Consider the following 14,644-nt stretch of genomic DNA (forward strand, 5'->3'; position numbering starts at 1 on the left):
TCAAGAACACTCCCTGGACCTGCATGAGGTCCGAAGATGTCAGAGTTATTTTTATGAAGGTAAGTAATACGACACAATACTTCCCCTTCCTCAGAGTCATAGCCAAAAATCACATAATGCCAAGAGGAAATGCTTGTTCCTCAACAGCAGGAAGGTTCCAGGTATCAGGTAGCAGCAGCTGCTGCAAAAAACTGGACAACCCCATGCCAGTTCCAAACTCTGACCCAAACACACACCACAGGCTCTAGAAACTGTTCAGATGTGAGTCTTTCAGCAACAGGATGTAGAGAGCAAACACTCTCCTCCAGAAGGCACTAAAATCAGGGCTCTGATGGAAGAACGTGGTTTCTCTTCACATTAGTGCCCCTCACACACACACACACACACACACACACACACCCCGGAAAGGGGGGAGGGGAGGAAAAGGAAACGAAAGTAGGTTCTGGATTTCATCAGCAAGAACAGCCAGCAACAGGTGCAGTGTTCCGGTGAAATTAAGACTCCAAACGCCTCTGCAGCACCAAAAGCCAAGCACAGAAACCTAACATTAGCAGTGATGTCAGAAGTGCCAATCATCATCATGCGACAGCCAGGAGCAATTTTGTATATATATTTAAAAAAAATTACCAGACAACAAAACATCTCTCTGCTCACATGTAACTTCTTTCACATAACCCTCTTCTAAAATTCTGACCCTGAACTAATTAAGGTATTGGTCATCATACAAGCATTTTTAATGCCTAGAGACCAGCACAGTAACTTGTTCATAGCAGCTGAACAATGAATGCATGGGCCAACCAATGGAATTATTAAATGGAACAAAATGTAAACAGAAAATTTTCTTCACAAATAAAGAAAAACAAAAATCTCACCTTCAGGTTAACGTATAAGTGTATTTTTTTCCCATCTCTCCTTCCAGAATAAATGTTGGAAGAGATGACCAGGACAAGAGATATTGCCCAGGAATGGGCAAGAAATGCAAACGACGCATCCCGGACCAAAGCTGGGAAGCCAGGTCTACAGTGCCTTGGGACTTGTGACATACGTAAGAAAAATACGAGTGCAGATAAGACAGTATAGAAATGCAGCCTTCATGTGAACTATAAAAACTGACAAAAGCAATGGGGAATCAGCAGTGATATTGATCCCACAGACAGCACGTCTGCCAGGTGCATCTAGTCTGGCATAAAAAGAACCTATCGGTGTGAGAACATCACAGATTACATAGGTGAAGGGGTTAAAATAGTTTAAAAGCAATAATGACATAAGAATAAAGTATTCAGAGCACAAATGAGAATAAATCATCCAATTATCACGATGTTTCAGAGAACTGAGCAACATAAAAAATGCAATGTAATGAATAACAGCATAAAATTTCTATAAAGAATGAATTGATTCAATGACTCTTCATGTAATATCATTTAATATTCTTTAAATTTGTTAATCTTCCTTTTTGGAAGGGTGGATACAGGAGATTGAACTGGATGCTTTACAACTGAGCTAAAGACCAAGACTTCTTTTTTTTAGTAATTTTTTATTTTGAGACAAGGTCTTGCTAAGTTGCTAAGGCTGGCCCCAAACTTGTGATCCTCCTGCCTTAGCCTCCTAATTTGCTGAGATAAAAGACATGTACCATCATGCCCAGCTAATTTTCCTTTTAGAACATAAATATTATAAGAACTTCTCTCTTCCTTATATATAATTTTTTTTATCCTTATTTTTTTTCAAGTTATTTCTTCCAAGATTCAACAAAACTCCCTCAAGATAACACCCAAAGATCCTGAATTCTCAGCTAAGATTCTAAGTACCTAAAATGTCATGGAATACACAAGAACAGCAAATCCAGTGACATGTTGTTGTCTTTTGAGTGACACCTTTTCACTCATTCATCCCCACATATCTATCATCCTACAGGACAGGCACTGTGACACACTAGGGAGCAAGACCATCTTGTCCCAGCACAGTGTCAGGGATTCATCCACAACACTGAAGTCTAACCCTAACCCTCACCCTAGTGCACTGAAGCAAACGGGCAGGTGGTAGGCAGTAACAGGATGAAATTCACTTTAGACCCAAGGAGGTGCAACTTCCTCCAAGTCCATCCAGAAAGAAGAGAGGAGCTGGCCAAGAGTCGGGGGGGCAGCAGACGGGCAGAGGAAGGACTTCTAAGCAGAGGCTTTCGTGGTGCTGAGAGCAGGCCCAGGGAGGCTGCATGCAGCAATGGCAGAGAGAGAACCTACCATCTGACCCTGTGAGTCACTGAACATCTGCCTTTAACTAACTCACTTTTTCTGGAATCCTTCCCTTTCACACTTTTCTCTGTCACCTCCCAAGTCCCTTCTTGGGGAAAACATTCCCTGACCCTCCCAGGAATTGCAAAACTCCAGGAGCCAACTGGTCCCCAGTCTCTCCAGAGTCTAGTAGGTGTTACTAACATGCCTCTTCCCACACAGCACCAAACTGCTGTGATCGAAGGCCTGTGAGCAGGGACCTCACTCTATTTGTCTGTTTCCAAGCAGCCTATCATGAAGCTTGGCACCAGCAGAGGTGAAATCAATGGCGAGCAAGCAAGCGAACACGCCAAAAGAGAAATGCACAAATGAAATGAAGGCAGAGCCCCGGTTCATGACTCAGTGGTCAGAGAATGGGACAGCAACACAGCTGCAGCTCCTGGGCGGCGGGAGGCAGGGCCAGGACAACTTCTATCCCTGATGATGTTCACACAACAGATGTTTTTGAGCAAATCTTCTTCCATCAAAGAGAAACAGTAGAATCGTTTTCACAACACATGGTGAGACAGTGGACCCAATCCATTCAGACAACAAACCTGCATTAAGCACCAGGCTCTGTGCTGGACTCTGGCAACAGCCCTGCCCACTAAGACCCACAAGTCCAGAGAGCAGTGTAAATCATGACTCCAAAATGTTTCTAATGACCAACGTTGTTAAATTCTTTCTGTGTAACTAACATATCCCATAATATTAATAAGACAAAATGTTAGCCAGCTGCTGAGGCACACACCTGTAATCCCATTGACGCTGGAGGCTGAAGCAGGAAGATTGCAAGTTCAAAGTCAGCCTCAGCAACTTAGTCAGGCCCTAAACAACTTAGTGAGACCCTGTCTCTAAATAAAAAATAAAAAGGGCTAGGGATGTGTCTCAGTGGTTAAGTGCCCCTGGATTCAATCCCTGGTATCTGTCCCCTCCCCAAAAAAAATGTTGTTTTTTTTTTTTTTTTAAAGTTCTTAGCTCACTCAGAGGACAAAATCATTTAGACTCAGTTGCTCAGTAAGAATCGCACTAAGTCTTGGCTGACTGCCTCAGTTTCAATGAACAGATGAACAAAAATCGAAGCCCCAACAACATTCTGAGTCTCCTTTACCTGCCTGTGACTCTCTGCCGGTTCCATTTGTGGAATCAGGTAGCACTTCCATTTCTTGTTGGCTCAGCATGTCCTCCAAATGTGGTTAAGATTCCCAAACCAGCAGCACATGTTTTCTGAAGTCACAAATATATGTGTACCCCTCGGCTGGAGAACGTGCTTTGGAGGAGTCAAATTGAAAAACAGGGCCAAACAGTATGGGAACTGTGGAGAGATGAGTCCCTCCCCAACTGCCCCAACCAGAACGGCCACATTCCTACCTCTGAGCATAACCCAATCCTGGTCCGCACCTCGGAGTCTTTGCCAGACACAGAACCTGTCGCCTTAAAATCCAGACTTGTGACAGTTCTTATCTGCCTAAGACAGCAAGGTATGCATTTCTACAAACACCTCTGCTCAAATTGCTCAGCATACACAGAAGCCAAGAACTTCCTCACTTCTCCTTCGGTTTTCCTTCAGTTTCAGCCAAATAAACATCTGGATGAGGAAAAACGTTAAGGAATTTAAGAATAAAAAATAAGATTGCTTTTTAAGTTTCTAGCTCTTGCAAGAAAGTTTGTTCTTCTAAATTTTGCAATCAATTTTTCAACCCTATAGACTCCACACTAATCACTAAAGCTTTTAGGGATCCATCCATTAAGGTGCTAAATAATACATGCCCTCAAACTAAAAGGTAAAAACAAGGCCTCTTCAATCAGGAGTAGAAACACTACTGAGTGAAATGCACACTGCAGCTCTCCTCCATCCATCTCCGCACAGCCCTCTTTCACTTCAGCCCCTCGCTGGTGCGCTCAGGCCTCTCTGTGGCCCAGCTCTGCCACCCTGAGACACTGGCCTCAATGGCTCCCTTATAACCGCCACTCGACCCACTCTCAACAAGGTCCCCTCGTGATTCGCCAACACAGCATGGCAGAACATTTATCCCCTCGGCAACGAAGAGCTACCCTCACATTCTGCAGCGTGCTCTCAGTCTCTTCTACTGTACTGGGCATTCAAGGGCAGAAGCCATAATGGTTGTGTTCATCAATTCTGCTGATCATGCCCAATCCAGGCCTAGCACTGGGGGCACTCGCCCAAGAGTTATTTCCATTTAAAACGGTGGTCTCTGTAAAAAATACCCTTTGAAACACCCGCTGCCACTGCCGGGCTCTGAGGAAACAGATGCTTACTTGAAGCCATCATTTATAACTCGGTTATTACAAGGCAGGAGGTCCGTGAACTCAGACATGAAAAATAATCCAATATTCTCAATGGCCTCCAACTGAAATTTGCATCATCTTCCACTGTGAAGGTAGATTTAAAAAAAAAAAAAAAAGACTTTATTTTTTTATTATTATTATTTTTTATACTGGGGATTGAAGCCAGGGGGCACTTAACCACTGAGTTACAGCCCCAGAGCTTATTTTTTTTTTCACTTTGAGACAAGGTCTCCCCAAGTGGCCACAGTTGGCCTCAAACTTGCCATCTCCCTGCCTCCATCTGCTGAGTAGCTGGGATAACAGGCAGGAGCCACCACAACTGGCACAAAACACACTATTAATACCTCCTTTGTATCGCCAACAAAAATCATTGGCACGTTCACATCACCTTTCAGCTACAGCAGATACCCTGGGAAAAAAAATCATCTGGCTCCTCACCATTTCCGCTGCGAGAGCTGACAGAGCTTGTGATTGAAATACGCTAACAAAGCGCAAATAGTACCTGGCACAGACTTTTTAAGTATTTTGATAACTGCAAGTCAATAAAATTGGTTTCCTTTCTAGCACATGTATTTTATTTTGCACATTTAAATAATATTTGTCTGGCATCACTAGACTGCTAAAGAGGTCTACAGGAAAAAGAGGCAGGGGGAGATGACGATAAAGAATAAAAACCCCGAGCTGGGGTTGCAGCTCCGCGGGAGAGTGCTTGCCTTGCCTGTGTGATGCGCTGGGTTCCCTTCTCAGCACCACATATAAATAATTTTTTTTTTTTTTTTTCTTTTCATGTGGTGCTGGGGATTGAACCCAGGGCCTTGTACTTGTGAGACAAGCACTCTACCAACTGAGCTACATCCCCAGCCCCAGCACCACATATAAATAAATAAAATAAAGGCCCATCAACAACTAAAAAATATTTTTAAAAAAGAATAAAAACCCTACACATCACTATCCTGAGATTACAAACATCTGACACAAGAAACTCATTTTGTTTTCAATGGACTGAACACATTTTCCACTCATTGTGCAAAGGAATAAAAAAAATTCTAAAAGAAAATTCAAAATAAACAGAATGAATACATTAAAAATCTATTTTTACAATAAATAACATTACTTATATCATTGGATTTAATACACAGTGCCCAAACCAGTCAGCTATTAGGCATGCTTGATATGATGAAGCCTCCCCCATTTTTTTCTGAAAAGACTCAGCCCTGAACCATTAAGCTCCCAAGTTTGCAAAGTGAGAATGTCAGGCAGCCTGTGCTACAAAACATATTCCATTTCTATTTCTACGTATCTTCTTAGTTCCAGCTTACAAAATGGAGATTGGCCCATCTATGTCTGTAATAACTCTGAATACCTGCACGTACCCACCAAGAGGAGGCCAAAGGAATCGCTAGCCTCTGACTGTGAGCTGCTTTAATCAGCCAGCCACTAATACCCACGACGCTCCAGTGCAAAGGGAGCTTTGCCAAGAAGGGAGAGGCCACGTGTGGATGGAGCTGGAACACCAGTGGGTACTGTCCAGGGGCTGTGACAGCAGAAGAGAGGGTCAGAGAAGGCCCAGAATCAAACTCAGGCCATCAATGGGCCCGGGTTGCACTATTAGAACTGTTCTAGAAGAGTCGATGGCTCAGCATTTCCCTTGAACAATTTAAGACAAGATTTGGCCTGTTGCCCTCAGCAGCTCCAGTCCCATGTAGCAACTTTCTCACCCTCTCCAGCCAAAAGGAAAATAGCAGGAAGGAAATGATCCCTGCATCCTCCTCCTCTTCCTCCCATTTCCCCTCTCCCTCTCCATCTTTCTGTTTTACTGAATCAATAATTTAGACTCAAGCCCAAAGTCAGCCTGGTTAGCCAGTTTTAATTCACAGGTGTGTGGATTAAAACTTTTTCTTCCAGAATATTAACAAATACCCCAACTTCACACAGTAGACAGAACCCTAAATTTCTTTGAGGAGTTCACACACCACCCCATTCCTTATCAGAATACTTGCTGCAAATTGTAAAAGCATCCCTTTGCAGGGACAAGTTTATCAGACAACCATCCACGGCCGAATGAGATCTGAAGTAGAGTGACAAGAAATGTCCTTGAGGTCCAGGTAACCCAGAGACACGTTAAGAATGCTGAGTCTGGGAACCCTGTCCTGTCAGCGCAGCAGTTTAATCTTGAGAAAATACTGTCTCACCCCAACTGAGGTTCCTTCACAATAAAGCAATGGACCTGGACTGGCTGGTCCCTTCAAGCATCTTCCCATCCAAAACTCTGTGAGGGCCTGCGAGACCACAATACCGTCCACAGTCATCCGTGCCAGGGAAGAACAGCAGGCCACTGAGTACTCAAAGTGGTTTCTAGGTCAGAAAATGCTGGAAAGAGACCATTTCAGCTTGGAAGTCAGCTCATTCAGAATTCTTGGTGCCTCACAGTTGCGTTCCATCCCTAGAGAACTAAACATACCACAACTGTGAAAAGTCTAACGGAAAACATGCCCAACACCCAAGCAATGTGGAAAATCCATGGCTGGCACGTGAGAGGAGAAATTTGCCTCAAAATAATTTGGATATTTACAGCCCAGACGCACAATGTGATGATTTAGATGATTTCTAAAGCCACAAAGCCTGATGGTCCTGGCAGAAGGTATAGAAAATGTTAGAACAACCACACAAGAAATCAGTGCTGAGAAAAGACAGCCACAGGAAAAAATTAGGGGCCATATTACTTACAAGGTCTAAGTGATCGCCAAAGACGGAATATTCTACAGGGTTTTCCATGCCATCAATAAAATGTCTCCAAGTGATTTCTAAAGTAAATCTTTCACTACATATTTCTCCGTTTTTATACAAATAATAAATGCACTGCTTGTTTTTAATCAAATAGCCAAAACTACAACAAAAGGCAGCAGAACGGCCCCAGCCCTACTCTGGAGGGGGTGGGGGGTCATCCCCTTTCCTCTGTTAGCTGTTAATTCTGACATTAGTCTGTGCATTTCTAAATGCTATTATTATTATTTGGATTTTTTTTCTTTTTTCTTTTCTTTTTTTTTTTTTTTTGTACTGGGGATTGAACCCAGAGGTGCTTAACCACTGAGCCACATCCCTGGTCCTTTTTGTATTTAGAAATGGGGTCTCACTGAGTTGCTTAAGCTCTCCCTAAATTGCTGAGACCGGCTTTGAACTCACAATCCTGCCTCAGCCTCTGGAGCTGCTGGGATTACAGGCATGCACCACCACACCTGGCATTATTTGGATCTTAAATGTCCCACAAAGGATTAGTACCCAAGGTGGGGCTTTTGAGATGTGGTGGAACCTTTAAGAGATGGGGCCTCGTGCGAGGTCTTTGGGTTACCAGGCCACCTCAGTCTCTATTCTTTTTTGCTCCTCAGCCATAAACTGAGTGGCTTTGCCATGCCCTGCGTCCATTATGTGCTGCCTCACTAGGGGCCCAAAAGTAATGGGGTCAATCAGTCAAGGTCTAAAACCTTCAAAACTGTGAGCTAAAATAAACCTGTTCTGAGTTAATGACTTCAAGTATTGTTACAGTAACATGAAGTCAACTAACAGCAATTTTGTTTATCCTACTCCTTTGTCCTCCCGAATACTGGGGATTGAACCCACTGGTGCTTTACCCTGGAGCTATTCATTTTCAATTCAGAGACAAGGTCTCACTAAGTTGCCAAAACTGGCCTTGAACTTGCAATCTTCGGGCCACTGTCTCCCAGGTAGCTGGGATCACAGGCATACACCACTACCCCCAGCTATACTGCTCTTTTTTGACAAGACTCATAATAATAATTAAGGATTTACCTTTCTTATATCCATAAATCTAGCCTCTATTGAGACTTTTGTTTCATATTTTTAAATTTCTAAGGTCTCTTTCCTATTCTCTGAATTTTTTTTTTCTTTTTAAATCACATTGTGTTCTTGTTTCAAAGATGTATAACTATTTTCCTACCTCTCTGAGGATATTTACTATGTTGCTTTTCCTGTTTTCTCTGAGTTCCTTGTGGCTACTGCTGTTTTGGTGTAGCTTTAATGATAAAAGCCTTCCTCAAAAATCTGCTCACTCCCGGCAGCCCTTAGTATTTCAAAATCAGGTATAAGGTTGTGTGGGCTTAGGGCTCACCTGCAGAGGGATAGGCTCAAAGAAGATGTCAGTTTACCTGCTGAGACTATACCGTACTCACAATAAAAACACCCTTTAATTGGGGTGGTTGGTGTTGGGAGGCATGTGGCTTCAGGAATTTGGGGTGTCATTTAATCCTCTGCATCCTCTCTGGGGTATGGATCCCAAGTTAGAATTCAATTTCTATACATTATATATAAATCTCCTATCTTCCAGGCAAGAGGGAAAGAAGGGAAAGATCTGGAAGTCAAAGCACACTATTTAGTGATTTTCAACCAAACTCCCACTCTTTAGCCCCAAACTCCTTCCACTTTTCAGTCCCAAATTGTTATCAGGAGGCCCTATTACCATTCTGGGCTTGGGGGAAGGAGGTCGGGGGAGGGGGCACACTAGGCTATGTAGTTCACTGCTCCAGAAATACTCGGAGTCATGTTGGTAGAAAAACTTTTTTTTTTTTATTATTCAAAGTCGGTTTTGAAGGACATAGAAGAAACTTTTAATTTCAAAAATTCCATCTTTAGAGGCTGTTGAGGGCAAGGATAGCTTTGAAAAGAAAAGAGACAAAAGGCAGAAAATACACACATGCAGATTTAGCTCACTTATGCTAGATGGCAGACAGGTGGTGACCTCCATTTTCAGTTTTCTTGGTGCCTGGCAGGCCAGGGGATTGCAACCCTATCAGCCTTTACTCTCAGCATGAGGAAGTGGTTCTCAATTTTAGAAGGGCCCTTAATTTCAGTCTGTTTCAAAATTTCTTCTACTTTTCCAATATGTGATCTCAGAGAACACTGATGATTCAGGAAGCCATCACCAAGACCTTCCCCAGGTCCTCCTACCAGTTCCTACTCCACCATCATCTTTTCTGCTAGCTTTTTACCACTATAACAAAAGACCGGAGGCAAGCTAGTTATGAAGAAAAAGAGGTTCGCTGAGATCACAGTTTTAGAGGTTCAAAGTTCAAATAGCATCATGCAGGTTCTCTTGTAAGGGCTTGGATACATCACCACATCATGGTTAGCAATGATGGGGATGGGAACATACAAGAACAGGCCAGGGGTTACGCCATGATCCTGGAGCAGACAGGATGGGGGGGAGCCAGGATTGCTCCTTTATTACAACCCTCTCAAGAATTCAAGAACCAGCTTTGCAAAACATGTCCACAATGATGTACGGACCTCCCACTAGGTCTCACCTCCCAATAGCACCACCCTGGGCTCCTTGCCTCCCACCACCACGGTGGACCTTAGGAGATGCTCAGACCACACCCAAACGGAAGTACCTGCCAACACGCGATGCCTTTCCCAACGCAGTCACCTCACCGCCATGTCCCTTTGGACTGAGGAGCTCATTCTTTTGATCTTTTACCATAATTACATAGCAGCGTGACAGCAAGCAGTGGTGAGCATGGTCGGCTCTAATACTATAACTACAAGTTCTGTTTTCTTCAATTTATACTCAGGAAGACTCCAAAACTGGTCTCACCTCCCGGAGCCCGAGTTTCACTTGGTGGCCATGTGCAGGCAGGACTGTTCTCATGGTCTCAAAGGCCAAAAGATGGTATCGATGGAGAGTTTATGGTCAAAGCCAAACGCTATACAGTAATGAGATTAGTTGCGATTATTCTTTTCATGAGTAAGTCCAATCCGAAATTTGGCCTCAATTTACAGGAGGATTTTAGTGACTTCACAGTGAAAGTTTACAGCGATAGCATCCAGTTACTTTCCTTCTCCTCTATTTTCAAATGCGAAGCCCTACCCTCAGTACTTCCATACAACCAAATTACAGCTGCTATTTTGAGACGTCACTGCAGACATACTTTACCTACTGTGGATCCTAAATTGCATTAGAACTTTATTAAAATTTTCAATTTGATCTCTGAAAATGAGTGTTAAAATAAATTGAGAAACTAAAAGTTCACCTAGATTTACTAAATTTTAAAAATATCTGTAACTGTGCTGAGAATATTAATAAAGAAAAACAAAAACACCTAAAATAGAGGCTTCTACCACCCAATGCTCAGCTCTCTGTGGCACCTCCTGACCCACAGGCAAGCCCCTCTATAATGTCTAAAAACAAAAAACCGTTGCCCACGTTGGCTGAAAGGGATCGGGTTCCTGATAGTAACATGCTGATATACAGAAATGTTTTCTCTTTTTTTTTAATTTTTATTTGTTTTTTTTTAGTTATACATGACAGCAGAATGTATTTTTGACATAGCATAACACACATGGAGTATGACTTCCCTTTCTTGTGGTTGTACATGATATGGAGTTCACTGATCATGTATTCAAACACGAACATAGGAAAATTATGTCTGATTCATTCTACATCTTTCCCATTCTCATTCCCCCCTCTCTTGGCCCCATTCCCCTCCCAAATCTGGTGAACCTCCACTCCTCCCTCTCCCGACCCCAGCCTATTGTGAATCAGCATCCACATATCAGAGAAAACATTAGGCCTTCCGTCTTGGAAGGATTGGCTTATATCACCTAGCATGAGAGTCTCCAGTTCCATCTACTTATCATCAAATGCCATAATTTAATTCCTCTTCATGGCTGAGTAATATTCCATTGTGATATGTGCCATATTTTCTTTATCTGTTCAACTGTTGAAGGACACCTAGTTTGGTTCCACAGCTTATCTATTGTGAATTGAGCTGCTATAAACATTTATTTACATGGCTGTGTGACTATAGTACGCTGATTTTAATTCCTTTGGATATATGACGAGGAGTGAGATAACTATGTTAAATGGTGGTTCCATTCCAAGTGCAGAAATAAATTTTCAACATTCCTTTTAAATCAGGAAGAATCTCATGGCTGGATACTAATATCACCTCACAAAAACTAGTTAAATTGTATCTAGTTAACTAACAAGGATAGAAACTGCTCCAGCTAATAAGGTTTTCCAGCATATTCATAAGATTGCAAGTTGTTGCCCAAATTCCCTCTAAGCTCACATACAGCAAGCTTAAGTCACTAAAAATCATGGAAGCTTGTAAAAAAATATTTTGCATGCATTGTGATATATGTTTATATCACAAAAAATGGCAAATGATAGAACAAAAATTAATAAGGTGTTCTGTATTTTCTTTAAACCTTAATGTCTCTGAGGAAGCTTAAGAGAAAAAAAGGTAATGACCACTAAGTGACTTCCAACTTTAAAGCAAAATAAAAATTAATGCTGTGCTGAATGGATTCTGATCCAAGAATATCTAATATCCCCCAACATTCAGAACAGATTACCACCAAACTGTCTCCTTGCCCTTCTCTATCCCATTGTGACTCTGAGGGAGGGAACACTGTTCTGACTGTTCATGTGACACACGTCTGTCAGTCTGAATAATCAATATGGAGAAGAGGAGTGGGGCTAAGTAGCGTGAGACTATTTGCACATAGTATGTGTGCTACTCAATCCACAACTTACCTAGTGCTCCTGACAACTGAGGAGTCTCCTGGAGGAAGCATACTCCATGACATGACCACATTGAAGAATTACCAAGGTGGGGCTGGGGCTGGGGCTGGGGCTTGTGGGAGAGTGCTTGCCTCACATGTGTGAGGCACTGGCTTCAATCCTCAGCACCATATTTTTAAAAATGAATGAATATAGATACATCTAAACTAAACATCTAAACGTCTACAACTAAAAAAAATTTTGAGCTGATGAATGGCCAATAACATGCTGCTCTCCATATTTCAGCAGGGCCTGCCTCCTACAAAACCAAACTCAAGCACTCCCTGCACACTTCGTTAGGTCTTCAAGCATTCTGTCCACTAACCCTTAAAGTGGATATGGAGCCTCTGCATGCCCAGGACTGCTCAAAGCAGTGACCCAGACAGCCCACGAAATCCACCTGTGTCTGCGCAGCCCACAAGGCAGCCTCACTGAACAGGACCCCACATGGGAAACATTTCTCCAACCAAGCTACTTTGCTTTCCAAATCCTACCGAAGAAATACCCTTCACCTTTGGTGAAGGGTCACCAGAGCGAGTGTGGTGGTGCAAATAATGTCCAGCCCTCAAGTCACCTGCAGGCCAGCTGTGAAAGGCCACTCACTGGTGTGAGGAAATTAGTGGGGTTCACAGATGGAGATGGTGGGTGCATCATCCAAACATCCATGACTGGCAAGCAATGGAGACCAGGTCCCAAAACTGTATCGTTTCTTAGATTTTCCCGTAATCAGATAACTTTTGACTTCCTTCCTTACTACTATTGCTACTTATTCAAGACTGAGCACTAACAAGTACTACAGAGCCAGGATGAAGGGTGTGGCAGGCCTCCTTGGGTTTAAATTCAAGACCTGTCACTCACTGTCTGTGCTGTGCTGAGCAAGTTATTTAACCACTCCGGGCCTTGGTTTCCTGACTGCAAAATGAAGGTAACAAAATCACCTCTTTCCCAGATTGTGGTGAGAGCCGAAAGAATTGCTCTGTTTGTGTTACATGTGTATGGATACACCCGTAAACATGCATGGATACATGTATACACACACAAACCCACACAGCTATGCAGGTGCATGTGTGTGTATAAATAGAGTAATAATTGGCATAAAAAGCACACAAAAACCAATAGCTACTCCTCTTATTACTGTAATACTTCTTAAACATCTAAGTATTTCAGTGATCCAGGTTAACCTTAAAACATGTGCAAGCATGTTTGATTGACACGACAAGATAGAGATGATTAGAAGGATCAGCTGGTTCCAAGCAGCTGTGCCCTTCCAGCCTCTGCCACACAGTCAACTGGTGTGAGCACTTTCCTCCAGCCCCTCTGCTCACTGGCCCCCACCATGCTCCAGGATTAAAGGAGGCACACCCTGGTTCATCATCCACCTGATCGCTAACAGCTCATCAGGACCAAGAAAGGGCAGGAAAATGACAGCATGGCGCTAATCTCCTTGCTTAATGCACTTTCCTTTGTACTACCACCTGGGGAAACTGCCCTTCGCCACAGAACACACCTCTCCCCAGCTTCCTAACCTTCTGTGGTTCCCACACTTCCTACACCCAGAGAGCTAACTGGAACATCTGATGGCATACGTCTGAGCTGATCAGGCACAGTCCAACCAATCTATAATTTATTAATTCACAATCACTATGAAAGTAACTAATTACAATTAACATAATAGTTTTTATAATTAATGACTATTTATAATTATTTATAACATCCATGAAGGTGAAAAATCAGTGACCTGACACGTGGGTCCAATTCCATTTGGTCAGACCTAGTAGGTTGACTGGGAGATGTCCCCTCTGTCCCTAAGGATAACCTGGAAGAAGTTAGACCAAATGATGCAGAGGGGAAGGGAGGGCAGGAATAGAGAAAGGAAATAACAAGAATAATAATGACAACAGAACAGTAGCTTTTCACAGTATTGGCCAACCAGGGCGTGACAGCACATACCTGTAATCCCAGTGACTCAGGAGGCTGAGGCAGGAGGATCTCAAGTTCAAGGCCAGCCTCAGCAACTTAGAAAGACCCTGTCTCAAAGTAAAACTTAAAAAGGGCTGGGGATGTATCTCAGTGGTAAAGTACCCCTGAGTTCAATCTCCAGCACCCCCCAAAAAATATATTCATACATAGATACACACACACCAGATATATACACATATACGTATGTATACTTAAACATTTGCCAAACACTTTAAAGTCACTTAATCTTCACAACTCTACAGGTTCATTAAAGCATAGAAGAATCATTGTTTTTATTCTACTTAGTCCCCTTATTTTTTTCTTTTGTTTTTGTGGTATGGGGGATTAAATCCAGGGCCTCACACATGCTATGTAAGTAAGCACTCTACCACTGAACTACAGCCCCAGTCAGCTCTTTCTGGATTTGCTTTGTTTTTTGAGACAGGGTCTCGCTAAATTGCTGAGGCTGGCCTCAAACTTGCAATCCTCATGCCTCAGCCTCCAGAGTAGCTGGGATTACAAATGT

At 42.8% G+C, this 14,644-nt stretch overlaps 1 protein-coding gene across 3 annotated transcripts in view; it reads right to left on the reverse strand.

Annotated features, from left to right (window-relative positions):
- Positions 1-14,644, reverse strand: part of UTRN (utrophin) — a gene marked incomplete at its 3' end in the record, with an annotated part of 506,460 nt that overhangs the window by 459,656 nt on the left and 32,160 nt on the right. Inside the window, exon 1 of one of the 3 annotated variants that reach the window (XM_079146788.1) lies at positions 3,382-3,939. The exons of the other annotated variants lie outside the window; for them this stretch is intronic. Within the exon in view, the coding sequence (XP_079002914.1) occupies positions 3,382-3,451 (70 nt within the window). The 5' untranslated portion in view covers positions 3,452-3,939. Of the gene's footprint in view, positions 1-3,381; positions 3,940-14,644 lie in introns of those variants that run through there. 3 annotated transcript variants of the gene reach the window in all.

Source organism: Sciurus vulgaris, assembly GCF_902686455.1.
Source record: "Sciurus vulgaris genome assembly, chromosome: 7".
NCBI classification, from domain to species: Eukaryota; Metazoa; Chordata; class Mammalia; order Rodentia; family Sciuridae; genus Sciurus; species Sciurus vulgaris.